Source organism: Panicum hallii, chromosome 2 (genome assembly GCF_002211085.1).
Source record: "Panicum hallii strain FIL2 chromosome 2, PHallii_v3.1, whole genome shotgun sequence".
Taxonomy (NCBI): Eukaryota; Viridiplantae; Streptophyta; class Magnoliopsida; order Poales; family Poaceae; genus Panicum; species Panicum hallii.
In genome coordinates, this window is record NC_038043.1 from 40,590,720 (window position 1) to 40,617,558 (window position 26,839).

The window sequence follows — 26,839 nt, forward strand, 5'->3', positions numbered from 1 at the left end:
CAAGCTATCATCGTCGAGGCCCACACGCCATCGTCACACCACCGTTGCATTGGGTAGCATTGGCCACAAAAAGACATTGCAGCAGCAAGCCATCACCGCAGATCTGGGTGGGGAGCCCCCCAAGGATGAAGCCGGTCCTGCCGCATGATGCAGGCAGCGAGCTGCCGGCGATGATGCGAGGTCCCCGTCTCCGGCAGAACCAAGTGGTCGCGCAGGGGGGGGGGTCGCCAGATCCGGTTGTGCAGGCGAATCTGACCTCCGCCCACCACCAGAAGCACCTGCAGCTGCCGCAGTCGGCCGCCGCCATCGAGATCACGGAGGCGCAGTGATGGCCCCCACCACCAGCCACCATGGGAGCATGAAGTCTTCCATATGCGGAGTCCGTGGAAGAGGGAGGAGGGTGGGGGAGGCGGAGAGGCCCCGCCGCCGCCGTCTTGACACCTGCACGGACTTTCCGGCGTTGTGCTCCGATGGCGGCAAGGGGCGGGGAGGGGTGGAAAGGGGGTCTAGAGCGGCGGTTCCACTAGGAGGATTACGATATCTGTTTAAATGCTGAAATAATTCTAGAAAAATATAAGCATCTGTACCGAGCCGAGTACTCTGGGCTCGAGCACTCTGAACCAGTTAAGCTACGCTCACTTCGCGCATACACCACACTTCTAAACTAGGAAATTTGAAATGACTCTTACAGATTACTAGCTGTACCGCCTCTGCGCCGGCCCTAATCAATGCCTCAGTTACTAGGAGAGAGCCTGCAACTACACTGGATTTATTGTGTTCAGATCAATAATCTCCTAGCTAGACCCTCCCTAAGTTCCAAACTCCTCCACATTAACTTAGCTTTGCTTCGGTAACAAAATTTCCACAATGAATTGAGTAGAGAACTACAGTACAAAGACGGAATGCTCCTGTGCATATTTCACTTTCCCAACAGAGCTACTACATTTTTTTCTCATAATATTCGCATAGGTACTGGAGCTGAGGCCATCATCATCATCGTCAAGCAATCAAAGTAGTATCAAACACAACTCACACCTTGGCCTACGTATCATCTTTCTTATTTCCCCGGACGCAAGCACGGACGGCCGGCCGATGCGGCGGCGCTAATCCTCAAGATCAGGTAGTCAAGAGTGCTTGTGCGTCTTGGACGGCGGCGGCGGCGGCACCGGGTAGCGGTGGACGCACCCGTTCCACGGGTTGTCGGCGTCGGGCCCGCATTCGCGGAGCGCGCGCCACACGTTGCTGCACGCCTTGAACCCCGTCCCGAACGCCAGCATCCAGAGCCGGTCGCCGGCGCGGACCCGGCGCTTCGCCTCGAAGTAGGCCAGCTCGTAGAACACCAGGCTGCTCGACGTGTTCCCGAACCGGTGCAGCGTCGCCCGCGCCGGCTCCACCACCGACGGCCCGAACCCCATCAGCCGCGCCACCGAGTCGATCACCGCCTTCCCGCCCGAGTGGATGCACATGTGCTCGAACGCGCGCTGGAAGTCGGGCACCTCCGCCGCCGCCGCCTTGCGGTTCCCCGCCGCGTACGCGCGCGCCACGCGCCACGCGTACCGGGCCATCTCCGCCGCGGGGAGCACCCGGGGCCCCAGCGTGGTGATGTGCCGCCGGAGCGCGGCCCCCGCGACGCGGACCAGGTCCTTGGTGAGCGCCACGCCCTGGTTGCCCCGCTCGTCCTCCATCTGCGTCGCCGCGTGGAAGGCCGCGTCGTCGGCGCCGTGGTGCGTCCGCAGCGTGCGCACCAGCTCGTACTTGGCGTCGGCGCGGCGGGCGGGGACGTCCGTCACCAGCGCCGCCGCGGTGCCCACGCGGAAGATGCAGTTGGTCACCAGCATGTGCTTGTTCTCGCCGAAGTACCAGTTGAGGCTGGTGTTCTCCGTCACCACCACCAGCGCGTACCCGGGCCGCCGCTGGCACCGCAGCGACCGCGCCGCCGTGTCGATGCCCACGGTGCCGGCGCTGCACCCCATCCCGGCGACGCTGTACGCCTTCACGTCGGGCCGCATCTTGAAGCGGTGCGCGATCATGGACGCCAGCGACGGCATCGGGGAGAACATGGAGCACGCCACGACGAGGACGCTGATGTCGGTGGGCGTCACGTCGGCCTTGGCCAGGAGCTGCCCCACCACGGCGAACAGGCCCTCCTCGGCCTCCTGCACCGCGAACGCCAGTGTCTTCTCGAACCGGCCCGAGAAGATGAAGGGCGGCGCGAAGGTCTCCTGCCCCAGCCCGGACTTGCTGTAGATGAGGCGCATGAAGTCGGCGATGTCGTCGGAGTAGCGCCGGCACTTGAGGCCGAAGTACTCGCACACCTCCAGGTTCACCTGCCGGTCCACGTCCGGGAGGTGGCAGCTGTAGTTCAGCAGGTACACCGGGCGCTGCCGCCGCAGGACGCGCCGGAGGACGGTCACCAGGAAGGCGAGCGCCGAGACGACGAGGGGCACCAGCACCGGGAGCGGGAGGGCGCGCAACGACGCCATGGCCGCCGCCGCCGCGGCCGTGCTCGACGACGGCATGACCGCCGAGCTGAGCTCTCTCCGCTGCTTGGGGAGCTGGAGGCAGCAGAGTGCACTGTGGAGTGTTAAGTGCGTGCACTAGTCCTGGTGGTAAGGATTGCGTGTAGGCAGGGCTGTATTTATAGGCGCCATGACAGGGGGTGCGTGCCAAGTGTCCAAGCCTTGGGCACTCCCATGTGCTCGGAAATGAATGCATCAGTCACTTCTGGTTCTGGATCTATCTTTTTTAAGTGCACTACGAGCCGTAGCTAGGCCTCACTGGTGCTTACGCTTAAGAATACTATCAACAATACACTACTCTGACTACTAGTAATTCATAGAAAACATGACCAGTGCTGTGACACATGAAACTGATTCAATTTTTTAGACAAATCTGCAAATGTTCGGGAGTTAGCTACTAGATCATTTTTGACGGTACATCCATTGAAAGAATAGCGAGCGTCATCAGCTGGTTGAGATCCGAGAAGCAAAAGCTGGCTACTCGTAGGAGCGAGCATCGATCTCGAATAGTTCCAGAATTGGATCCAACGAGATCTCCTTAATTTGGTACTAGATCTCTTTTTTACTGCACGCGTCTCGAATGACCGGAGGGGCACAGTACGTACCAAACGTGCGCCCGTGATCCTACGCCTGCGCGCACATGGGCCGTCGATCGAGCGATCCAGGTGGACGCGCTGGTCAAAACAGTGCCAGCACTGCAGGGGCATTGAAAGTTTCCCCAGCCTTTAATTATGAGCCCTCACCTCAGCCTCCAACGGCCTACCCGCTCCACTGTTACGACGGATTATTCATTGTTCCATTGTTACTGTATCTGCAATACGGGTTAATTAGTGATTGTTCTTCCTGGACCCCATGGTAGGCTCTATGGATCTACGAATTTTTGCTTGCATTGTATTATCTGGTCCACGTACCGGAACTGATAACATTCGAGATTACGCACGATTATACACGAAAGATTCTTTATATGGACCCGAATTGCCGCTAGGCTTTACCGGAAAAATCTTTCAGATAATACGCGCATGCTTATTCCTATAAATTAAATACGCGCATGCAAATACGGTTGCTTATTATTAGGGGCTGTATAACCGGCGTCTGAAACCACCTCAAAGCGAGAGAGGTAATGATGCAATGAAATCGAGATCTGCTGTGCCGGACGACGCTACCTGAAATCGCAGCCTTTTTCCGGGGCTTCATGTGCGGGATCACAGGTTTCTTAAAGCCCCAGCGCGTACGCACGCCGGTCGTGAAGCTGCTGCTGATGGTTACGCACGTAGAAATTTGGGTTCGTTTCAGCTCGCCGAGAGGTACAGTACAGTACAGTACCCAAATGGTATTCTCCAGAGGAATTCGGTTGGCCGGTGGCATAGCATGGGCACTGGAAATAAACTCCCATCAATGGAGCATCCTGTGTGTTAGGCTCGCGATGAATGATCGTACTGTGCTTTGGTTCACCAACCGCCAGGATGAGTGATCATCCGGGTGTGATCGATGAGCAGCACGACCCATCATCCATATGGGGATAATGGAGACATGGCCGCCCGCCATGAGCAAGGGTTGCTGTCGGTGTCACCATGCCATGCCGAGGGGTCGATCGGGAACAGGCAAACCAAATGATCAACAGAGCTCGCGCCCGGCCCCACATCGACCAGCAAGTGATGAACACTTGAACAGAGGTAGCTACCGTTTCTCCGGCTTCTTTTGTCTGACCGATCGATCGATCTTGCTCGCAGCGGCATGGCCTCCGCATGGCACCTGATTGACGCAACGGCCGACGCCGAGCTAGCGCGCCGCATTTATGGAAGCCGGCTGGCGTTGGTGCGGTGTGTGCAGGCAGCCAGGCACCCGTCGCGGTCGTCGTTCTCGTTCTCAGCTCGTCGCGCGCGCGCGGCTAGCGGCCATGCCTTGCTGATAGCTGCTGCCACAAATGCAGAAACGGTTGATCACCGAGACACCGACGACGGCGCATGGCCGGCCATGGCGGCCGAGGATGGGTACGCGTGCGCGCGCGCGGCAGAGGGTGGGAATTAACCACAGGCGTGACGTCACATGCGTGCACGGCGAGGTCGGTCGATGAGTCGATCCGCCTAGAAGATGGGAGACAACACATGCATGCGTTTGCACTGCCATGGAAACTAAACCAAAATCTTACCCACAAGAGTGAAGTCCTGTACTGTAGCAGCAATGCGGGTACGATGTGACTGAATGAATGTAGGAAGACCTACTAGCGGCTTCACGGCGACGATGGTACGTTTACCAGCTACAGCCGGCCGGCGCGGCCTAGAGCTGCAATGCAGGTGTGGGACGCTTCAGATCAGCCATTCCATGCACTCAGCCCCGCCGCCCCGCGCGGGGAGGGAAGGACGCACGCACTGCCGAGTGTCGACGGACGAATGAGTCAAAGCGCAAAGGCCAAACCCAAGACCAAGGCCGGCCCGGCGCCAGTGTGCAGCCGCGTACGTGCAGAGGGCAGCCGGTCCTCCTCTCCTGGAGCTGATGAAGGCCTGCGACCCCATGGCGCCGCAGCCGCGCATGTGAGGGACGATCAATGCGCGCTAGTAGTTTCCAGTTGGGGGAGCCGACCTGACGGTCAGCACTCACGATCACATCCCTCGATCACGCTGTGCACACACCGCTGCGCCTGTGTGCTGCTAGGTGCACCTGCCATGGGGGCACGCTAATCAACGGGCGACCGTACTGAGCACTCCGTACCGTCGATTTCCGACCAGGCAGTTAAACTACCATCCGTTTATCCTCCAACACCGATATTATTTTCATATATCCCTTTCTTTCTTTCTTTCTATTTTGATAAAAAATTATATACACAAAAATTACATACAAACATTTATATACACAAAGTTTGATCAAATCGCAAAGATAAAAGTTGTAGAAATAGAAAATTTTATAAAAGGTCACAAAAAAAAATTAACAAAAAAATTGGGGAAAAAAGTTTGGAAAAATTTTTGTGACAAACTTTCAATGAAACTTCAAAAAAGTCTTCAACAAAATTTTAGGAGAAAAAATTTGGAAAACAAAATTTAAGAACAAATTTGCGAGAAAAAGTTTCAGGAACAAAAATGCAAAAGCAAAAAGTTTGGAAGCAAAAACAAAAGATCAAACTTGGGAGATAAAGGTTTTCAAAATAACTTTTAGAAAATGAAAAATCAGAAGTAAAAAAATTGAAAGCAAAACTTAATATCCAGTTTGAAAGAAAAAGTTAGGAATAAACTTAGTCACCCGCTGGAACTAGGTAAAAAAAAAAGAAAATGAAAAGTAGGGAAATTACGCTGGAGGAGGGGTGGCTCCCGTAGAGAAATTTAATCACTCATAGAGAAGTCAGATAGATCGTAAATTTTGAAACTTAGGGTCGGCTTTAGATTTAGCATTGGGCCTGCCATGGCTGCCAGCGTGAGCGAGCGCCTGCGCACGTATGGTCGTATGGACCTGCCACAACCCACAGGGCTACTGTGCCGTACTGTGAGTGGTATGGATCTCAGTACGTTGTACGCAGCTCTCCACACGCACGGGGCCTGCGCCGCAAGGACGGCCGACCTGCAGTAGTAACCATGCCCGATTTCGGCCGGTAGGTACATACATTTCTACAGTACGAAGACTGGTATTGTAGTAGTACACGTTCGTTTTTACTGCCCCTGTCCCCGGGCGTATTCAGGTTTCAGAACCAGACCAGCGGCGCAGCGTGCATCAGCCGCTACTGGAGCTACCCCCTGCAAGGCTGCAAGGTGTAGTAAATATGTACTGCCTGCCTGCCTGCCCAGCCGGCCTCCCGCCGGTGCGGTGGCGCCGCCCGCCCGCCCGCTCGGACCCTATCCTATCCCAGTCGATCGGAGGCGCATGCACTTGTCGCAGGGCGCTGGCAGAGCGCGGCCGCCGGCCGGCGGTCGGGGCAGCAGGCCCGGCACCGGCAGTGAAAATGGAGAGCCTTCCGGTTCCAGCTTGGCACCCTGCACCCTAGTAGGCTCGTAGCTACTGAGAGTAGAAGTATTCAAATCTAAATAAGATATACAAAATGAGGGAGGAATGAATCCGTGTATTGATCTCAGATGTACGTGTCTATATATATATGACCTGGATCTGGTGGATGAGATCACACCAGTTTATTCCTAACATTCCTCCTTAGGAATGAAAACGAAAACGATAGTTTCCGATTACCGGGAATGGTTTTCGACATTTTATCGAATTTCAACGCTAAATGAAAATGAAAAAGATTACCCAAAAAACGAAAACGAAATCGATAGAAAAATTTGATAATGAAAACGGAAACGATTTTACCTCCTTCCGATCGTTTTCGAAAAATACCGCATTTAGCCAGTAATTACCGAAATCACAGGCCGGTAGTTACCGAATTCAGTGTTAGCCCGACCAAACACGGGTATGCAGGTGGCCCAACGTTGGCTTAGCCTTTGCCCTTGGCCCATGTCCCTTGCCCAGCTTCTAACCTTGCTGGGCTACCTGCGAGGGGCCGGGGAAGCCCCGTCGAGCGCACCACCGCCGGTGAGGTGCTCGCCGAGGTGGCGCTGCCCAAGGAGCCAGAGCTGGCCCTCGTCGCGGTCTCCGATGGGTCCGCCGCAGAGGCTGTTGTCTCTCCTGAAGGTCGTCGAAGCCAAGGCACACGGAGACGGCCGGTGGATAGAGCGCTGATGGCAGGCGAATGGACTTAATTTTGTTGTTTTCGTGTGGAGAAACTGATGAAGGGAAACACCATGGCCATCAGGAAAGAGAAAGGAGATCTGAGACTACGGGAGAGAAGGGGTACCGGTTGGATGCAGTGTGCACTGCGCTGCCCTAGGAGACGGCGACGTTGTGGACCATGGTGCAATTTTTAATGGAAAAGCTGAAATATGCATGCGTTGTAGGATTAGCTGCCTGCCACAACTGCTTCTTGGTCCATTGTCATCCTTTTTTCTTCAGACCAAGATAAATTAATGTGTCAATGATATCACATGTATGATGTGGGCAACTATGTGTCAAATTAATGTGTTAACTATAGTACTTTCATATGAGATGGGTCAAGTTAGATGACTAATATCATGTGCTAAAGTTTGACGTGTTTGTCGTTTTGAAATTATCGCTTTCAAGATTTTCGACCATTGTTGGCGTGCTTTCAATCGAATAATTTCATTTCCGACATTACCGGAATACCAGCACCGTACTCGTTTTCGATAATATTGTATCATTTTCGTAGCCGACTAAAACATATGAAAGTGAAAGTGATTTGGCCTTCTATCGATCATTTCTGATCATTTTCATCCCTACTCCCCCTTGATCGAATCCATCCTCAAAATTGTTTCATAAATTCTATGGGAAAAATATGAGGAATATATATGGATATGCTACTAAAACATATTCAAAACCTAGTGGGAAAAATAAGGAGAAATTGATATGGCATAAATTTCTTAAGAATTTAGAAAGCAATGCACATCTTTAATATATCTTGGACATCTTCCTTAAAACCTCCGGGGAAAAATAGAAGATATGACATATATTCTTGTATTGTTATTGTCTCATTAAAAACTTTTATATGAGAAACACCAAGGGAAAAACTCATAAAAAGAAAAGAGTACAATAGGATACTTAACAGGTTACAATCAAGAGGAGACTCCCCGTGAACCTTGCAAATGTCAAAGTCATCACGTACCAATTCAACAAACACTTTATAAGAAGTGTGAAATATGGTAGACTTTGTGAATAAATTTGTGAAATAATCATATGTCTAATTTGCAAGGTATTTGTTCCTCGAATATATAGTGATACATGAGGATAAACCATTTTGTGAGCAATAGTGCAATATTGCTTTCACATAACCTATTTGTATCCAAGCAATACAAGTAACCTTATCATGATGAAGAAGGTCAGTGATTCGATGAAATCATAATAATCACTCAACGAAATCTAACATGCATATGTTAGATTTCAGAATGATATGCGGGAATAATCATTAGAGTCTGTGTAACTCCTATGAGAATTCTTACCACAAAGATACCAGTTAGTGATACGCATTAACGGGATTAGTTGGGCAGTATCTTCATATCCCTCTATGATCTTGTTCAACTCATCCAATGATCAGTTGAGAGTCTTTAGTACCATATAGATATCTATTGATATCTTCTAACTCCCGCCAAAAAGGCCTTATTGGAGTAGCGCTATTTGAGCTCGCAAGTATCTGCAAATGTAATATCAGACCTGTTGCGACTTGCATGATACATGAGCGCTTTGTTGGCACTAGGTTTAATCCCATGGTCAAAATGATAACAATCCATGTTTAGAGACTAAATGACCATAAGAGTTGATGGATATGATCATCCAATATCATCAGATATTGGTGATAACAATCCATGTTTAGGGACTAAACGGCCATAAGAGTTGATGGATATGATCATCCAATATCATCAGATATTGGTAGACTGATGTGTATGCTTAAGTTGTAGACTTAAGTATGATTTGGTTTTACCCAAATCTTCATCTCATAATCCGTCATAAGATGATTGCATGATTAGCTGTGTGGTCAGGAATGATACAAAATATGTTTAGGATTTTAATACGAACACATTTGTGCAACCATCGTTGTTGGTAGTAAACTTTCCGAGGAAAGAACTCACCCAATCAGTGTACCACAAACACAGACAATTTCAAGTCATGCATTGACTTGAGTTGTACACAATATATGTTGCGATTTTGATTCCTAACACGAAGTGCATTGACTTGTGTATCCGAATCCATCAAATTCCAAAAATCTACCAGTTATCAAATGCAGGAACATAATTTTCACACATATCGAGAGTATGCTAGCGCTAGCCAGGTCTCTGTGTGAGACCATATGATACAAGCTCTTGCTATCTCACCACCATGCTTCTACAAAGAAAGCATTATGAGAGTAATATATTACTCAATCATTATTTAGCGAGAGTGATTCTCCTTAATTGTCACCTTTGATTTGACCCAAAGTGAGCGTCAAAACGCTCTTGCCTAGGACTTTTGGTTTAAGACGGAGAAATGTTGACATTTGTAGACTTTGCATAATTGGTTTAATATAACCAATATTCCTTGTGAAAATATTCCCTTGAACTTCCCAAAATGACGTAGTTAGGGTGTTCCAATAACTCAGCGCCTGAATATGTGTACACATATGCTAATCTTTTGGATGGTAAACATCCATAGGTATTGGATGGTAAATATCCATGAGGTGTCAATCAACTTGATATTGATTAGCATTCACTCCATTTTTCACAAAAACCTGTAAAAGTTATGTTCCTTGTGACCATACTTCTCCCCCTCTTATTGGGAGTTGAGTGGTTTTAAAATTGGTACCTCCACTTTTTCTGGGCAATGAAACTGGTAAACAGATGACACCATGAGTAAATGCATTCAGAAAATTATTTTCCAAAACATTGCAAATATGTAAGATTCGAAACCAATAATTCAGATTCTTCTTGTACATGGATAAAAATGAGGCGGAGAATATCAAGCTGTGACATTCACTTCTGCTTCCTTGCATTCTGTGTGGTATAAATCTCCCCTAATGCCTGGAATACTCCTCATAAATAATTAGCATACGGGCCATGAATAAAATCCCCTTTGGATAATCCAAGGTATATAATGAATGACGGATATTTAAACCTCTAGGATTCCTGTGCCCATAAGTGTATGCTGAGGTGGTGATATCAGTATGTGCAAGACTATCCGATATGTAAGTGGGAAATATTTGATGCCAAATATCCACGTATTCACTGCAAATGGAGGGAGTCGTATCATTGCAGTTTGATGAATTTGAAATGTATGTGGTGTGTACATCCACATTACACCAACAGATGTTGGCAATTTGCAATTCTATTTTGATCACATAAAATAGTTGCATTCTCTTATCAGAGATTCAACTAAATCATCATAAACCATCATGGATGTAAGGTACTTAATAATATAGTTTCCAAAAAGGCCAAACAATTCCAAATGATCAAAATTTAAGATGCATGGATGTGATCCCCCATCCAGGGTCGTTTCTTCCAAATGAATAATTTGAGCAACGAATTTGCCAAAAATTGTATCACCCTAAGGGACACAAATGGAACTATATTATGCATGAACATGCTCTTTCAAGTACCTAGTTGATCCACATAACGGTCGAATAGAGCCATATAAACATTCTTGAATGTGATCAAGAAATTGCTATGCTCATATTCAAAATTTAAGGTAAGAGGCCCCTTAAATTAATTCCCTTATTGTGCACATGATGCATATCAAATCTGATGATTTGAGAAATTGATGATGTGACCAATAGAATTGTTAATAATTCTCATCATCCTAGGTAGAATGACCAGGCCATCATGCCAAATCTTGATTCTATCAAGAGAGAATTATTATGTACGCAACATGCATTACGGGTTGAATGTATTGTAGTACAATCTAGGTGGGAGAGAAGATACTCTTCGAGTGTTTCTTTGCCAAATCCATTGCCTTTGTTAAACTAGAAAAATCATTTCCTATTTAACTCATGTGTATCAACATGAATGCCATTTCAACGGATATCTTTGTAACCTAGGAGGATACAAGTCTCATCAGGATACGATAATGTTTCCTTGATGGTTACTACATTCCCATGGGAGTATGATAGTGGCTCATCCAGAACCAAATATCATAGCATCGCGTCCAGTGATCTTTAAAATATTTCCTTCTCTCCTTGAAGAGCCTGGAAATATTTTATTTGCCTAAGTACAATGTTCACTAGGCACATCTCTTCCTCCATCAGATCTTGTAGTAATCTATGATATTGCAGAATTTAACATAAAAGCTCATGCAAATACATAGAACACATACCATTAATTTTATTATTGTAAACATAGTGTTTTAGTAGAAACTTAGTAAGGACAACATCATGCCTTATATTACATCCTTGCAAATGATAATTATCTAGAAGATAAATATAAGGAGCCTAGTTAAGGTCTCTAAATATGTCGTTGGACTCGCAGTACACAGCCATATTGTCATTGCCCGAAGGATTCTCCCCTGTTATGGAGTCTTGGTGTCACTTGGTCTCGCTCCATTAGGAATAGAGTCAGAAGTACCAGCCACATGCACTTTGGAGATGAAATATACTCCATACTTCCTCCAATGTTGTGTCCATGCCCCATAGACATCAGGTATAGTCCGACCAAATTTTTGGGGATCTTTTATTTCTTAGCCACATAATTATAGTAACCACACTTGAAACAAGTCTCGTGGTTATCATATTTGGGCTTAGAATATCTTTCCCTTGTTGAAGTCTCCCTGAGGCTTGCGTGTTTTATTCCGCTTACAACCAGATGAGTTTCTAAGGTGGTTGCTAGAACCATCCCTCCAAGTCTTTTGAATGATATGCATTTCAGGCAGAGAAGCAGTACCTAGCAGGCGGTGCTGAGAGTTCCATACAATGAGCTCATAGTTTTCTCTGCTTGATGCAATGTCTGAATCAATGTAGCATAGACTGTGAAACCCTTCTCACGGTACTGTTGAGTGATGAGTCTCTCTAATGGAAGTGTTGTAAACAATGTCTTCTCAATTTTATCCGCATCAGAGGGCTCCTTCTCAAAGAATCTGAGATTCTGGCTAATTTTATGAACAACATGATTGTACGCATCCACAGATTTGAAATCCTGAACGCTCAATTAGCTCCACTTGTAGGAAGTCTCAGAAAAGACAATTGTCTTTTGCTGTTCATAACATTGCCCATGAATCCCACAACTTCTTTGGATCTTCCTCAACACTTACTCAGACGTGAAGTCTGGGTGGATATGGCTCCTTAACATCTATAAGGTCCCAAACTTGAATGTATCCGGTATAAGCGGAGCACCCGCAACGGGTGCTGCCAGACACTTGAAAAGTCCATGGGTCAACATACTCACTTTGATGTCCGTAGCCCATTGAGGGAAATTGTGTCCATCAAGAGCGAGAACCTCAAACTCATTAGTGACAATTTCACACACAAAATTGGATGCCAAATATGAATAATTTGGCAATAGACAATGCTTCTCGTATGCGAATTCAATATTGAATTCCAGTAATAAATTTTCAATGCGAATTCAATAAACTTGAATTCCAGCATTAATTCTCAATGCGAATTCAAAAAAAATAAATTGAATTCCAGCAATACATTTTCAATGCGAATTCAATAAACTTGAATTCCAGCAATAAATTTACAATGCAAATTTAATAAATTTGAACTCCAGGAATAAATTCTCAACATAATTGGAATAATTATGAAGGCAGTCATCAAAATAGAGTAGACCTTATAATTCAAAATTCAAGATTAGATACACACGTTGAGGATAATCACTATATGTATCATAGTGTAGATCCCTCAGTAGTATAAGAATACTACCATGTGTATGACCAATTTGAAAATGAATCAACGTAATCTCTAACATGATGTAGGCCCACACAAATTCAAAATTCAAATTGGATACACATGTTGAGGATAAGATACCATAGTGACCTTGTGCATGACCAATCTGAAGAATTGAACTCTTGATAATCACTAGAAATGGTGTAGACCTTTGTCCAAATTCTGAGTTGGAATCTCACTTAGGAATAATCGTTATGTGAAAACAAAGCGTAGATTCCGCGGAAGTACGTAAAATACTCCTTGTGTATGACCAACGTCTAAGAAAATGAAACAAATTATTCCAAAATAGAGAATAAATGAATTGCATTGTATGAAGCATTTACAATGGGCTTGAACTAAAAATTGCAAGGTAATATAGTAATTTAAGTGATATGGAAATGACCAAACTTGAGTACAAACACACATGTACAATAACAAACAACATCAAGGGGTCACAATGCAGAAATATATGGACTCATACCCACTGATGAATTAGCAGTATGAAATAACAAAAGCACAGGGGCTAAATTGTAAAAATACTACTGCAATTGAATTAATTGAAAAATGTAAAGATAACTAGGTGGCGGGACAGAGGAGCCAGCGATTTCGGCCCGCCACTGCTCAGCCGCGCCAGCCCGCGAAGGAGCCACCGCCAGTGCTCAGCGGCACATCACCCGTGGGCGGACGGGCCCACAAGTGCTGGCCATGCTAGGCCACAGCCGCTGTGCCGACCCATGCGCGCAGGCAATGCGCCGGTGGGCAAGCGCACCGGCCCGTAGCCCATGGGCGTGCAGGCCCATGTGAGCATAGCCGTCCTGGCCCAAAGCATGTCTCTCAGGCCACGTGAGGGGGCGGGCAGAGGCGCGCCGGCCCAAGAGGATGTCTAATCGCTCCCCCTTAGTGGCCAGTCTCTACCGAGGCAAAATCCATCGTCGCCGCCTCAGTAGCCCGTCGCTGTTGGGCAAATGCCATCACGCGCAACATAGGAGGGCGTCGTAATCACTTCAACATGGGCGTGGGCGGATGTGCTGCTAGCCACTGGGGCAGTAGCAGCCGCTGCACCGCTAGGCACTCGTGAGCCTGCTCCGCTGCGTGTGTTGGGTGGTTACCCTATCCACTCAGTCGTGTAGGCGCCAGGACGCAGCGTCCATGACAACCGTGAGCACCACGTCAACACTGAAGCCATGGTGACCACATTGGTGAATGGAATGGCCCAGTGACACAGTGATTGGAGAGATCGAGATATGCAAAATGTGTTAGAATATGTCACGAGTTCCTCCTTGGAGATATATTGTATCCGGTTGTAACTAGAGTTAGAGATAGATAGATGACTTGCTCATCAAGCATTGTAACCAACTCAAACTCTATAACCTTGTTGTTGGCCCAGTGCCTATATATTAACACGCAACCGTGGAGACCAAGGGCCAATTCCAAGTTACCTCAAATCACCACATGGTAATCAGAGCCTTTATTCCATCAAGAAAACTCATCTAGCCCTAGCCGCCATCCATGTCATCCTCTTCCACCAGCTCCAACCAAAGCCTTGGCCCCCTTGACGCCGAGAAGCTGACTCGGGACAACTTGATCCTATGGATAGACCAAATCATGCCGGCAATCCAAGGAGCACAGCTGGTGGACATCTTGGAGGGTACTACCAAAGCACCAGCCAAGACCCTGATAGATGAGAAGGCAAAAGAGTTCACCTCCAATCCAGCATACGAGTCATGGCTAGCCAAAGATCAACAACTGCTCGGCTACATCCTAAACTCGCTGACCAAGGAGGTGCTCACCCAAGTGGCGACGATGATGTCCTCCACTGAAGTGTGGGTGTTCCTTGAGGGGATGTTCCCGCTCAATCTCATGCACGCGCAACAAATCTGCGCATGCATCTTGCAAGCTGTAAGAAGGGTGACATGAGCGCAACTGCCTACTTCACCAAGACGAAGGCGATCGGTGATGAACTTCCACCATCGGCAAGAAGATAGAAGATGAGGAGACGATCTCGTTCATCTTGAACGGGTTGGACCTCGACTACAACTCCTTGGTGACTTCCATGATGGGTCGTGCTGATACAAATCTGAGCGATCTATATGCTCAGATTATGGCCTTCGACATGCGCCTCCAGATGCTGAAAGAAAACTATAACAATGGAGGGTTCCAGTCCTCTGCAAATTCTGCGTCGAGAGGGCGCGGTGGCTTCTGTGGTTGCGGTGCCAACCGCAGTCGTGGACAAGGCCGCAGGATAGGAGGACACAACAGCAACAGCAACACATTAGGAGCACCCAAGCAAGGAGGGCAGACTGACAAACTGAGGTGTCAGATCTACAAGAAGCCCAACCATGAAGCCGATGAATGCTGGCATCGGTTTGAAGAAGACTATGTGCCCAAGATCGCCGGGTCCGCCACAACCAGCTACGATGTGGATACAAACTGGTACGTCGACAATGGAGCCACTGATCATGTTAACAGCAACTTGGGGAAGTTGACCGTCCATGAAAGATACAATGGACGTGATCAAGTGCACAACGCGAGTGGTTCAGGTATGAAAATTAGTAATGTTGGTCATTCGATTTTACGTACCTTTGATCTTGCATTGCATCTAAGAAATATTTTTCATGTTCCAAGCTGTAAGAAAAATCTTGCCTCTGTTCATCGCTTAGCCGCTGATAATAAAGCTTTTCTTGAATTTCATCCAAATTGTTTCTTCATCAAGGATCTGGCCACGAAGAAAACTCTACTTCAAGGAAGATGTGAAGGGGTCTTTATCCTCTTGCACCATGGAAAAGCTTCAAGAAAAATTCAAGTAGGCTAGCCTTCTGCATCATTAAGCCATCCATGTTTCGATGGCGTAGTCGTCTTGGTCATCCAGCACTTCCTATTGTTAAGCGTGTTGTTACGAGTAATAATCTTCCTGTTTCCAAAGATTTGAGTCATGAGTTTGTGTGTGATCCTTGTCAACAAGCAAAAAGTCATCAACTACCCTACCCTAGATCTTCTAGCCCCTCTCGAGCTTGTTTTCTCAGATGTATGGGGGCCCTGCACAAGTGTCGGTGGGGCGACACACCTATTATGTAAGCTTCGTTGATGACTCCAGCAAGTATACTTGGAGCTATTTGCTTAAAAAGAAACCTGATGTGTTTCAAGTCTTTCATAACTTCCAAAATCTTGTGTAAAGAAAATTTGATAGGAAGATCCTAATCATGCAAACAGATTGGGGGGGGGGGTGAATATGAGAAGTGGAATTCCTTCTTCCAACAAATAGGCATCGCTCGTCATGTCTCTTGCCCACATGCGCATCAACAAAATGGCTCAGCTGAAAGAAAGCATCGGCATGTAGTGGAAGTCGGCCTAGCTCTCCTAGCAAATGCATCCATGCCATTAAAATTCTGGGATGAAGCTTTCCTCACCGCCACTTATATCATAAACATTGTTACCTACTAAAGTTCTTGATTATCAAACTCCTATAGAAGTTTTGCTTAAAACTAAGCCAGATTACTCATCTCTTAGAGTGTTTGGTTGTGCAAGTTGGCCGAATCTTCGCCCATACACTCTAGGAAGCTTGCTTTCCATTCAAGAAAAATGCACCTTCATCTGGTATATAGCTCCCTTCATAAAGGGTTCAAATGCCTTGAACCGACCACTGGGCGTGTCTAAATCTCAAGAGATGTAGTGTTCGATGAGGCAATTTTCCCTTTTGAAGATCTCCATGAAAACGCTGGTGCCCTTCTACGAAAAGAAATCTCCCTTCTCCCTTTGCATCTTCTTCCTCATGATCAAGGGGGTGAAAATCATTTTGACTCAACAACTAATGATCATGATGACTCTCTTTTGTGTTCTGATTAGATGCAGGAAGAAACAGGAAGAAATTTGGGCCAAAATCTTGAAGAAACAGGGCCAAATTTCCCACATGAACTGTTGCATGCACCAGCGGCGGAAGAAGAGAACGGCGTGGCAGAGAAGATTACCTCGTACAGCAGCATGCAGAATCTTAAGCTGATTCATCTGCGCCAGCTACAACAAGTATGTGCGCGCGCAGACTCCCCAGCTCGTCGAACTAGGGGACAACACGTGTCTCTGGTGGAGGGGGCAATGGAGCTTCACCGGCACGGGGTCGCGCACTGCGTCTCAGCATGTGCCACGTGCCCAGCAAGAATCTAGGGGAGCTGCAGCTGCCCCAATGACGCTGACGGTCTCCAAGGGATCTTCTGCGGCAAGCTCTATACATGCGGCACCAGCTCAAGAACTCCGACCCAAAACAAGATCACAATATGGTATCTCCAAGCCAAAATTTTTCACCGATGGTACTATCAGATTTGGATTTCTATCCTCTACAGGTGAACCATCAGGTCTGCAGGAAGCCTTAGAGGACTCAAATTGGAAGCATGCAATGCAAAAAGAGTACTCAGCATTACTCAGAAACAGTACTTGGCATTTGGTACCCGCTATCAAGGGTAAAAATCGAAACGATAGACAGATATAAGGCTAGACTGGTAGCCAAGAGCTTCAAGCAAAGGTATGGAATTGATTATGATGATACCTTTAGTCTAGTAGTCAAAATAGCTAGTATCAGATTGGTACTATCTTTAGCAGTGTCAAAAGGATGTGTCGGTGTTTTACCGCCACGCCCACCGAGGGATACCCTCGAGGTGGTGAGTTTGTAGGTAGGGTGTCGCCGAGATTAGGAACTCGAAGGTGCAAAGGAATGCAAGGTTTTAGGCAGGTTCAGGCTACCGAGAGCGTAATATCCTACGTCATGTGTGGTTTCATGTGTGGTTTGTATTGCCTTTGATGATGATTGTCCCCCAGGGGGTCCCTGTCCGCCCTTATATAAACTTTTTTTATATAGGGGTAACTGCACCTCCTCATTTAGCCACTGATAATTTTGACAGCTCAATGATAATCCAATGATCAATGACACGCAGTTGCTACTTGGTATATTTTTAGTAGTTGGAAGATCAGCTACTAACAAGTTGAAGAGTCATAAATGATCGAATTTACATAGGGTTTGTTGTTTCAGCATATGACCGATATTGAAGGTTCGATTTTAAAAAATTCAAAAATCAGATGATCTCAGAATCGAGAATCGAGTTGATTATGGATTCTCGATTATAGATTCTAGGAGTCATCTAACTTTTAGATTTATCAAAATTGAGCCTTCAAAATCGGCCATAAGATGAAACAAACGGGGCTATAGTCACTACCAGCATCATTTGATCAATTAACCATGCTTCAGAAATAATCTTGGACTGTATCAATATAGTGATAAACAGGAATACGGAGTAGCTTACCTTACCATAATATTACCAAAATGAAAAAACCTTTCTATTGCAAGGCCACAGACATATAGTTCAGATATGGTTTATGTATGATTGTATGGAAGAAGGTTAGTATAATATGGTGTCGGTTCCGGAAATGGTCGGCACCTAAACCTTCTCGAAGTGTGTATCACGCATCGTGATCGGATGTTGCCTAACACACAATAACTCAAGATTTGTACTGGTTCAGGCAAAATGCCCTACATCCAGCCGGGGGTCAATCAATTGTATTGCTTGAGCCCAGTTGCTCGGGAGAGTTTGGAAAGTTACAAGCTTTCGAGTGGAGGATGTGATGAGTTGTCTCTCTTTTTGTTGCTGCCCTCACTTTTATAGTCCAAAGGAGGCTCAATTATAGGAGATCCAAGGGTGCGAGGATAGAAATAAAGGACTCCTGACCCCGCCAGTCGGGGTCGTCAGCTTCGTCAGTCAGATCTTCCCATCCCATCAGTCGGAGTTTTCCGGTGACCACCGTCCAAGTTCTGCGTCGTGGAGCAAGCGTTTTGTCTTGTCCCTGCGCGTCATGCTCTATCGATCAGCGGTCGTGGGTGCGTTGATAAGCACGGTATGACTATCAGGCCCCATCCCTAGCACCTTCCCCGACCACTCCGTCATGAGGGGGGTTGTTCCGGCCGTATCATAATGACGTTTCGCTCTGTCCTTTCACGAGGACGGATAGATAGAATAGTGACGCTCTACTAGGGACTGTAACCCCATGGAGAGAGTGGTTGGCCGTGTACGACACATTAACCATAAGGCTCATCCTTATCCTTTGTACCTAACTTGGGGCCCGCTGGAAAGCCGGGCCTGGCCTCCCGACCAGCTTGCCGGTCGGGGAGGTGGGCATGCGTAAGGCGAGCCCAGTCGGCACCTTGGTACGGACCCATCCTCCGACCGTTCCCACATTCAAGGACATGGATCTTGTTCATCCCGACCGAATCGTCAGCTGGAGTTGTGGGCCGAGACAGCTCAGATAAAGTTATTACAGACAGGTGCTTGTTCCAGATGCGGCCTTGGACTGGTCGATAAGAGGTGGACCTGCTGGGACCCAAGGTCCCTGGATCCGTCACATGGTAAGTTAGTGACTGGAAAGATTATGGATTCTTGTTCGTAGAGATATGCATGGTTTGAAGGGAAACCACCTGAGATGCTGCAAGAGTGCGGACAGCAGTTGCAACCATAGATGCTAGTGTTAGCTATATGCCATCAGATGAATCATGCTTCTGGACAGTGGCGGATCCACCAGGGGGGCTTCTTCCAGCCCCCCTGCCTCAATAAAGTCCATGGAGCTCCTCTAAGCCTTCTATAATTTTCAGCCATGGTTGAAAAGGAGGAGGAAGAAAATGAGTAAGAAGAAGAGAGAGTGAAACATATACGCAGGACGTGGCTACGAAGACGGTGTTGCCCGTCTGTCTGGGCGAGCAGCACGTTGCTGGTCGGATTTGTTGGCGGCGCTTCTTGTGTGCGTGCAGCCGCATCGGCGACGCGCTTGCCCGCCCCTCGCTCCAGGCGGTCGTTCGCTGCTCCCCGCCCGCCCGTCGTCATCTAGCTCCAGACCGTGCGCTTAGCTTGCTGGCATAGCGGCTCGCAGAGTTTGGATCCGTGCATGAAGCACCGCCTAACCGGTGCCCGACTTCCCGGCTGACCGCCGGTCACCTGCCACACGCGCCATACGTGGTCCCTGTCCTGCAAGCGGTGCGCGCGGCACGAGTAGGAGGAGGAAGGCGGCGTGTCCGTCGTCGTCGGGACGTGAGAGAGGAAGACGAGACCGATGGACACGTGGGGACAGAGGAGTATAGCATTCGCCGGCTATCAATTGGCGACGATAGAGCTCCCGATGTCTCTAGAACGTGGAACCAGCAGAGGTGGACACAAGGGACGGCTTGATCGAAGGCCTCGTCGTAATCCACCGTCTGATATTTGCCAGCGACGTGGACCAATGATATGCCCGAGCTTGTCCGCAAGATTCTTCTTGTAGAGATGGTGGTATGGGTCAAAATTGTCTGGTTAAATGTCTAAGACTGATATCAGCAGCGAAGCTATCGGACCTTGCAATTTGAAAAAAACGGTGTGCAAACGAGGGAGCACCAGCGATTTTACACGGGCGGATAGCAACGCTGCTGATATCAGCCTAAGTCTAAATGTTGTTTAACGAGGGGTCTGCTCATTATATTAAAAACTAGGAGGATTCATACAATCAATTCTACATGCGATCTTATCTTGCTATTGCGAATTGGAGCTCCTTTCAAATCCTCCAGCGAGACGTGCTAGAAAATGAGAGAAATCCAAAAAAATTCAAAGAAAAATCCAAAAAAAACTTTAACATTCTATCTAATTTACTACTAAGTTAGCTACCTCTACCATCCTTATGAAAATTTAACCTGAAGTAATAATCCAAATTCATATAGAAATTCTTTGACTTGAAACATTATTTTTCTTGAGCCTGAAAGTATAGTTTTTTGAAGTGGAAGATTTACAAAACTGACTAATGGACATCCAAAACATCAAATGCCTAATAATGTTGAGCAAATCTTAATAGTATGTACGCGTTAGTTGATGAGTAACACTAGCTCTGTGAAATTATCCTTAAAAAAACACTCTGAAAACAGTCATTAGTGGTGGACAATAACCACCATTATGATGTAGATGTCACTAATAACAAATCATAAGCCATGGGTCTTGACCAGTCATTACTGATGATGAACATTAGACGGGTGACTATTGACAGCTGTGACCTGTCACAACCATGCATCAACCATGGTCTCGAAGGCAAATAACACTTTAATAATGCAATGTCACTCATAAATGAAGTGTCACCTATCACTTATGGCTAAGTCATTAGTCATGGGTGGTCTCCATGCTACATTTCACTAATTTTTGCTTAAAAGATAATAAATTAAAATGAGAAATGAGAATGTTTTGTTGTTTCATTATATGTACACCCGAAAATAACCTAAACCACCCAAGCCAATCCCAATCCCAGTTGCCCGATCTAAAACCTAGGGCTATGTCAACCAAATTCAATAATCAGTCCTTCCACACGTAACCAAGCTAAGTCATTCACAGTGAGCCTCTATGCCACCTTCACTAATGTTTGCTTAAAATACAATAAAAATGAAACTAGAAATAGTTTTGTCCTTTTATTATATTATATGTATACATACATTCGCCCCAGTCATTACGAACGACCTAAACCACCCAAGCCAATGCTAGATACTCGATCAAAACACAGGCTCAGGTCCATCCTTGACCTGAATCAAGCCAAAGTTAACCAAGTCCAATAATCGTTCCACGCCACGTCAGTTAGTCCCGTGAACCAGATGCCTTGTAATGTCATTTTCTAAAAGACTCCACGCCACGCAGCATATGGTGTACGCTTTGATTATTTTTGTAAACCGCTTGGGACAGGAATCATAACAATGTCATTTTGACGAAATGTGACACATAATATTCTTGTATGTTCTCCGACGAAGAAGATTTATATATAAAAATATGGGTCTAATAACATCAACAAGTTTGTTGATCTAGAAATTGTCAGATCCGGAACCACGGGACTGCGTATATAGCGTATTCTAGGATAAGAAACGGGACATGGCGTATAGATTAGGACTAGTCGGAACAGAAGCAAACATAGCCGAGCAGTACTCGGATAGAACTCCTAAACTCGTATTTGGTAGAATTTTCATGTAGCCCTGTCCCCCCAAACTATATAAGGGCGGGAAGGGACCCCCTCCTAAGAAGACACATTGAAGGCAATACAAACCACCACACATGACGTAGGGTATTACACATACTGTGGCCTAAACCTGTCTAAAGTTTCATGTTTCTTGCACCTTCGAGTTCCCGATCTCGACGATACTCCACCTACAATCTACCACCCGGGGGTATCACTCGGTGGGCTTGGAGGTTTAACACCGACAGCAAGCGCGCCAGGTAGGGGTGATCATCGAGCATCCACTGGCGAACTCGATGATATCTTTTGACTTCACCAGCGTTGTGCCCAACAAGGGCACGACCTTCATCTTCGACTCCTGGGTCTGCATCGCCAACGGCTTAGGTGGCTTCAACGGCCATCTGGCCGACACCAGGGAGCTAGAGCACCTGCAGCAATGCGACGCAGCGATCTCGATGAATTTGTCGACAACCTCGACGAGACACTGCTCCCTGACCTAGCCAAGGAGATCGAGGGAGAGTCCGTTTCCGACACGACTTCCACTCGTGCTGCACCAGGAAATTTTGAATTGGATTCAATCCGATCTGGGGAGGAGCGTACTTGATTCCCGTTTAGGCTATGCAACGCGGCCTCTGTCTACCAGGAGGCCATGCGATCCGAGTCCCTCTCCTCATCAAAGTTGGACTTGGATCGCCTACTGAAGATCGGAGAAGGAGGAGCCACCGCTTGCCGGGAGGCCCCCCGTTTTCGACAAGTACTCGGACTCAGATGATGACTCCGAACCCTTCTCGGGTAGTCATCTGGGCTTGACTATAACATCAATGCCACAAGGCTTGTTCGTGTACTGGAAGGGCATGGAGCCCTCTGAGCTACTCGAATACGACTCCCGCCTTGTGGCCTTCACAAAAGAACTGCCTTTCCAAGAAAGCAAGCCCCTCACTCCCATAGCTGAGGAGGGAGAGGGTGAGATAGTACCAGTCGACTACAGCTCCAGCAGCGAACTCTCGCCGGAACATCATGTCTACATGGCCTCCATCCGAGAGCATGGCGACAATGATGAACCAGGGAGAGAGTATGACAACGAACTACTCATGGATGCCACCGCTGATGAGCGCATGGCGGACGCCCCTCAAGACGAAGACGAGGAGCGCAGGAGGACCCGAAGCTCGCGCACGTAGGCTAAATGCAGGCGGAACGCAGAAGCTCGCGCACGGAACCCACCTCACCGCAGGAACCTCAATGGTGCTTTTGCCACAGCAGACGATCGCGAGAACAACACTCCGATTGGGGACATCGCTGAAGCGGCCTTGCTAATTCAGTGGCTACCCCAAAACCCAAAGACTGAGAGGTTACTACAGCTAACGCAGTGCGCTATTGAAAGGATCTCAAGATGCCTAGAGGGGGATGAATAGGCAAATTTAAAACTTAAAACACTTTAGACAATGTTAGTAACACAGATGTCCGGATACTCCGGATATATGTCCGGACACTCCGGGTTTTTGTCCGGAGTTTTCGGAAATATTGTCCAGAGAGTCTGGGTATGAAACAATGTACACACTAACAAGATATAGATGCTGCAATTTAGATCGAGTAAATTTAGGCAAGCTAGGAGTACCTTAGGAGTGTTTCTAAACAGTTGTCTTGCTCTAGAGACTAATATAATTGTAGATCGACCTCAAATCCTAGAAAACTAGTCTCACAAGCAAATATCTAATAAAACTAGTAAAAAGCACAAAAAGAAGACAAAATTTGTTTCCCGAAGTTCACTCCCAAAGGAGCTACGTCTCCGTTGAGGAAGGATTCAAGAGACGATGCTCAAGAACCCCTATTCTCCTCTTCCAAGGGTGAGACCAACGCTCAAACCCAAGGTTACTTACTGTATGTTCCTCCAAGAGGAATGAAGATTACAAACTTCTTGTGGTGCTCACAACGTGCTTGAACACTCACAAGCGACACCTAGCCGTCTAGAAGCTTGAAGCTCCAAGAGTAATAAACTTGAATCCACCGGCTAGGGGTGTTGTGCTCAAGAGATGGAATGAAAGCTTACTAACACCAATATTTGCTCTTGCAACAATCTCACTCAAATCCCTAAAGAAAATCACTCAAGAATGAAGGAAGGGAAGTGAGAGAGCTCTCCTTTTGCTTGATGGCGTGTTGAGGTTCAAATGAGCAAGAAGAGGCAAATAAAGGGGTATGGGGGGTATTTATACCCCCTCTCATAGAAAACTAGCCGTTGGGAGAAGGGTACCTGGATACTCCAGGTATATGTTCGGATACTCCGGACATAGGGGTCTAGAGACTCCGGTCCTAGAGAAACTTCGGATGAGTAACTGTTACCCGGAGACTCCGGGTGTCTGTCCGGATACTCCGGATCACTATGTCCGGACATTCCAGACAGTGAACCGGACAGTCCGGATAGACATGGATTTTCACAAGAAAGCTGTTTTTAGTGGTAGATTTGATTCTCATGGCTTTTGTAGGTTCTCTTAAGCACAACTACCACATCAACACCTGTGGATCAAAGTCTCTGTTGATAGTACGGCTTTCCTATACTCAATTTCAAAATAAAATCTAATTCCCCAAGTAAATTTGAAACATCGCTTTTCATTTCCCTTTTGAGGGTTCATGTTTTTGTAATACGCTTTGCTTCATCAATCTTAGCCCCTGCACACATGCTCGATAACATGATTAGATATATATGTGCTTTGTCATCTACCACCAAAACCCACTAAGGGGCCTAGATCTCTTTCAGCTATCATCCAACTGGACCAGCAGCACCCCATGCCATTGGTGGAGTGCAGCCATTCCAGAACTCAATGCCACGCAAGCACTGTCCCCCCAGGCTAGTCGTACCCAGGAGGTAGACCCATCCCTCGAAGGGACCACAACCACTAGCGCAACCTAGAAACCCAGAACGATTAGCAATCCACACGCGGCCACATTGAACTAGAAGTACAACAGCTTCCCCGACCGCGAGGCAACCAGGAAATCGCGAGACCTCAAGCTGGGGGGCATTCCACGGGTGGCCAAGAACACCGTAGGGAGGCAAGACCCACTACAGTGGATTCACTGTTACTCCACCGCCATTGAAGTGTCGGGCGGCTCCAACACCACCAAGGTCATCTACTTCCCGATGGCATTGGAGGCTGCACCGCTCACATAGCTTGAAAGCCTCAGGACAGACTCCATCGACTCCTTGGGGGATCGGAAGAAAGTCTTCATCAACAACTTCCAGGGCTCCATGCTCCAAGCAAGTACTCCTAATGACTTGTCACAGGTCAAGCAGGAGGAAAACGAGACCCTAAGGTCCTACACCAGGCACTTCTTCAAGATGCGCGACAACATTGCCAACATCACTAACGAGGATGTCATCCACTGCTTCTAGAATGGCCTCACCTTGAAGCACGTCTACCGCGACTTTGGATGCAGCCGCCCCAAGACCGTCGTGGAGCTTCATGATATGATGCAGCGATGGGCCGACCAGGAGGATGAGGAGAATGAGCGCTTCCCCAAGTGCAGCAGCGACAAGCATAACAACGGCAGCCGCTCCGACAAGGGCTAGCGGAACTACTCGGGATCATCTCAAAAGCCTAAGCTAGATGACCTAGTCGCAGCTGTCAAGTGTAACCCACGTGACAAGAAGTCGGGGAACCAACAGGACCAGTTCGAGAAGATCATGCACAAGCAATGCCCAATGCACCTGAAGTCCAAGCATACCCTCTTCCAGTGCATCAGCCTCCACAAGTCCCTCAACGCACCTCTTCCTAACTAGGACGAAAAGGGGAAGGACAAGGAGGATGAGGAGGGAGACAAGTCGGGGGGAACAAGGTTTCCAACAACCGGCGGCGACGGCGGCTTTCCCACCAAACGCGTGCAGAAGCTTACTCTGCGTGAGATCCTATCTGTTGAGCCAGCCTTACAGTGGCCGTTGAGATACAGCTAGGTCCCGATCTCTTTCTCCAAAGAGGATCAGTGGACAAGCTTTTCCGAGCTAGGAAAATTCCCGCTCATTTTGGACCTTGTGGTGTCAGGCTCATAGCTTGCCCATGTACTCATCGACGGCGGGAGCAGCCTCAACCTGCTCTTCGTGAGTACACTGAAGAAGATGGGGCTTGACATCTCCAAAATGCTCACCCCCAGCAAAGCTCCTTCCTGCGGCATCATCCCAGGGAACGCGGCAACACCGATCAGCTCGGTGACCCTGCCAGTTACCTTTGGGATGAAGGAAAAATATCGCACGGAGTATATCAAATTCGAGGTGGCAAACTTCAAGTCATCATATCATGCCATCCTCGGCAGGCCTGCATTGGCCAAGTTTATGGTTGTGCCCCACTACGTCTACCTGCTTCTCAAGATGCCAGGCAAGACAGGGGTGCTCACCTTTCGCAGCAACTTAAAGAAATCATACGACTGCAACCAAGAAGCAATCGAGTATGCCTCGACTACACATGTGCCAGAACCTTCAGCTGAAGTCTTCGCGGCTGCACAGCAGCTCTCCCAGTCAGAGATAGAAATTCCAACTAAGAAGTCGAGCTAGTCCATGGTGAAGCCTAACACCAGCAATGTCGGCATGAAGACCATCAAACTGCAGGAGGGCGACCAGTTCAAGACAGCCTTGATCAGCGTCGGGCAGGACGACAAATAGGAAAATGCGCTCATCAGCTTCCTTAGAGCTAATCGAGACATACTCGCGTGGAAACCATCGGATATGCTAGTGGTGCCCAAGGAGCTGATCGAGCATTGTCTAAAAGTCAACCCAAAGGCTACATCGAAGAAGATACGACTACGTTGGTTCGCCCCAGACAAGAGGAAAGCCTTCAAGAAAGAGTTAGCAAAACTACTCGTGGTTGGTTTTATCAAAGAAGTATACCACCCAGAGTGGCTAGCAAATCCTGTACTCAGTTTGAAAAGAACAATAATGAATGGAGAATGTGTGGATTATACTGATCTCAACAGACACTGCCTG

General features: G+C 47.5%; 2 protein-coding genes and 1 non-coding gene across 3 annotated transcripts; 2 read left to right on the forward strand and 1 right to left on the reverse strand.

Annotated features, from left to right (window-relative positions):
• Positions 1 to 979: 979 nt before the first annotated feature.
• On the reverse strand, positions 980 to 2,583 carry LOC112883115 (3-ketoacyl-CoA synthase 17-like). The gene has a single exon (XM_025948347.1). The coding sequence runs from the start codon at positions 2,517 to 2,519 to the stop codon at positions 1,125 to 1,127; it is 1,395 nt and encodes a 464-aa protein (XP_025804132.1). The 5' UTR covers positions 2,520 to 2,583; the 3' UTR covers positions 980 to 1,124.
• A 12,283-nt stretch (positions 2,584 to 14,866) lies between these two features.
• Positions 14,867 to 15,002, forward strand: LOC112883686. The gene has a single exon (XR_003226939.1). It is a non-coding gene; the product is annotated as a small nucleolar RNA Z247 (small nucleolar RNA).
• Positions 15,003 to 25,978: 10,976 nt separating this feature from the next.
• LOC112881046 lies at positions 25,979 to 26,410 on the forward strand. Its single transcript, XM_025945754.1, has one exon. The coding sequence runs from the start codon at positions 25,979 to 25,981 to the stop codon at positions 26,408 to 26,410; it is 432 nt and encodes a 143-aa protein (XP_025801539.1).
• Positions 26,411 to 26,839: the final 429 nt, after the last annotated feature.

Bases quoted from the DNA above. Each gene is read 5' to 3' on its own strand.
- LOC112883115 (XM_025948347.1), bottom strand. From the start codon at position 2,519: ATGCCGTCGTCGAGCACGGCCGCGGCGGCGGCGGCCATGGCGTCGTTG.
- LOC112881046 (XM_025945754.1), top strand. From the start codon at position 25,979: ATGGGGCTTGACATCTCCAAAATGCTCACCCCCAGCAAAGCTCCTTCC.